The sequence below is a fragment of the Danio rerio genome, chromosome 6, assembly GCF_052040795.2.
Source record: "Danio rerio strain M-AB ecotype USA chromosome 6, GRCz13ab, whole genome shotgun sequence".
Taxonomy (NCBI): domain Eukaryota; kingdom Metazoa; phylum Chordata; class Actinopteri; order Cypriniformes; family Danionidae; genus Danio; species Danio rerio.
In genome coordinates, this window is record NC_141026.1 from 142,501 (window position 1) to 145,000 (window position 2,500).

At 40.6% G+C, this 2,500-nt stretch overlaps 1 protein-coding gene across 2 annotated transcripts in view; it reads right to left on the minus strand.

The window, feature by feature from the left end:
* The window catches only part of s1pr5b (sphingosine-1-phosphate receptor 5b), a 5,374-nt gene that overhangs the window by 1,505 nt on the left and 1,369 nt on the right, over nt 1–2,500 (minus strand). For both annotated transcript variants that reach the window (XM_087256124.1, NM_001079656.1), the window contains exon 2: nt 1–167. This exon is cut by the window's left edge. In XM_087256124.1, coding sequence (XP_087112250.1) covers nt 1–74 — 74 coding nt within the window. In that variant the 5' untranslated portion in view covers nt 75–167. The remainder of the gene's footprint in view (nt 168–2,500) is intronic.

The window sequence follows — 2,500 nt, forward strand, 5'->3', positions numbered from 1 at the left end:
TGCAGAACCGCATTGCTCTGGTAGGAGCTGCAGAGAGGAGAACTGGAGCTGTTGGAGGAGCCGGACGCATCCATCTGCAGATCTCACACACACACACACAGATGCTGCAGAACACTGCTCTGCCTGGGGGGGCGCTGGAGAGCACTCAGCCCATCCCTGATGAAGACCTGCAGAACATGAAGGAAACAGCAGCAGTCAGCACTTCATCTCAGCTAATATTACAGCAGAAACACCTCAGCATCATCGCCCCCGCCCTGTGCTGTGTTCCTGTCATTTCTCTGACCAGTGCTTCAGCAATCTACACTGGCGGATTCACCGGCCGTGTGTTAAAGGAGGATCAGAAAAGACTGATGTGTGGGACTGTGTCAGAGCTGGACAGAACTTTACAGCGCACACTTCATGATCAGTTTCTTCCTCCATTTCACAAGTGTCAGTAAGTGCGATTAAACTGGCCGCCTGCTCGTTTTCGTGTGCTGTATCTGGTTAACTCTTAAATCCTCATATCGCATGTAAAGCCCTGTTGTAAACGCGGCGCGTGCTGCTTTATTTATGATGTAAATGTGTTCGTGAGTTTACGATCCGCTGCTGTTTGTTGTTGCTATGGCCGTCGTCAGCTGTTCTTTTACGTGTGGCGGTCAGCTCTCAGAATAGCTCAGCTGCTGCCGCTGTGTGCATTAATGTCCCAGGTGAAAAATATATAATTAAATGCAATTAAAATACACTTAAATACCCGCAAATACATTTTTAGCTCATTGTTATTTTTTGTGTTAAATGAAAGTTTGATGTTTTACACTATAAATATACTAATTAAAAGTGTGTTTATGCTTCAGTAGGACTTTAGTACACTTGACAAAAGTATACCAAATACCAGTAATACTTAAATAAGTGTTTAGTGTACTACAATAAAGTACACTACAGAGAAAACATCCAGAAGAGTTTTATTAGTGTTTTTCAAAAGTGTGCTTTAAATGCTTTAAACATGAGTTGATTTTCGTACACTGTTTACATACTAATCCTAAGATTAAAATAAGTTAATATATAAAACATCTATCAGTAATGTATTGTAGTAGAAGAACATTTTCCCAAAATGTCTCTACATTTCACATATGTGCTGTAATGTTGCATCTTAATTATTTTTCTGTGTTCTCAGTTTTTGCTGAGTTTTTGTTCCTCCATAAGGTATATTTGGACTTGTGGTTTATTGCACATCAATATTAAAGTGTTTTGATGAAGCACAGATGCTGTTTTCTTCGTTCACACAGAATCCCTTCAAAATATATCCTTTAAATAAATGTTTAGTATGTTAAAAGCACATTTTAGATCAGCTTCATTTATTCTCATAATAGCACAGTTGAGTACGCTCAGATGTACTTAAGTTTATCTTAAAATCTACTTAATACTCATTTTTAGTACATTAAATGCAAAATTAGTTTGGGAAAATCGAGCACTTTTAATACAGCATTTAGCACACTTTTACAATTTGTACATTCTTTTAATATATTACTATTATACTTTAAATTAGTCATAAATATATTGAATGTTTAAAAGTAGGGTTCAAGTGTATTTCTAGTTGTAACTAAACATATTTTTTAAAATACAGATATAGTATGTTAAAAGCACATTTTAGTTCAGTTTCAGGGTGTCTCAAAATAGCACAGTTGAGTGCACTTAACATATACTTAATACTATCTTTTGGTACATTAAGTACAACATTAGTGTGCGAAAGTAGAGCACTTTTAGTACATTACTGTAGAGTGTACTAAGTATACTTAAATAAAGTGATGGTGAAGGGGAGAGCAGTATGCTGCTGTTTACTGCACTGCTGCACTGGCCTCACACACACACACACACACACACACACACACACACACACACACACACACATGGTGGGCATTTCTCTCTGTCGGCCAATCACAGCAGACTGGGTCATCGGTCCAATCAGCTCAGATTAGCATCATGCTAAGGAGGGTTTTGGGAACAAATGAATGGCTGAATGAATGATGTGGGAGTCATTAGGATAATGAGGTGAAAATAAACGCAGATTATCAGACAGTGACAGTGTTGTTGACCTGATGCAGATCAGCCTGCTGCTGGAGACCCCCAAACCCAGCATACGAGCCTTTACAATGCAGAATAGCGGCTCTTTAAAATAAACTCTGAGCTGTGTTGTGGAGCTCCGTGTGCTCAGGCTGACTGATCTGCTCCAGCTGCAGCTGATTGGTTGCTGTCTCCGCCTCCGCAGCCAATGAGCTCGCTCCTCTACAGTATAAGCGCTCAGAGCGGTTGTATGCAAGCGTTATGCAGAGACCCGAGACCTCCTCCACCCCAGCTCCACCTGTGTGTGAATCTGCTGCAGGGCGTGCATGTGTGTTACACTCGCAGCAGCTGTGTGTTGTATGCTCACTGTGTGTGTGTGTGTGTGTTGAAGAGTGTACAGGTGTGTTTCTGAGGTGTGTTCAGTGTGTTGTTCTGCAGTGAGGCGTCCTCTGTTGTGTTCTGA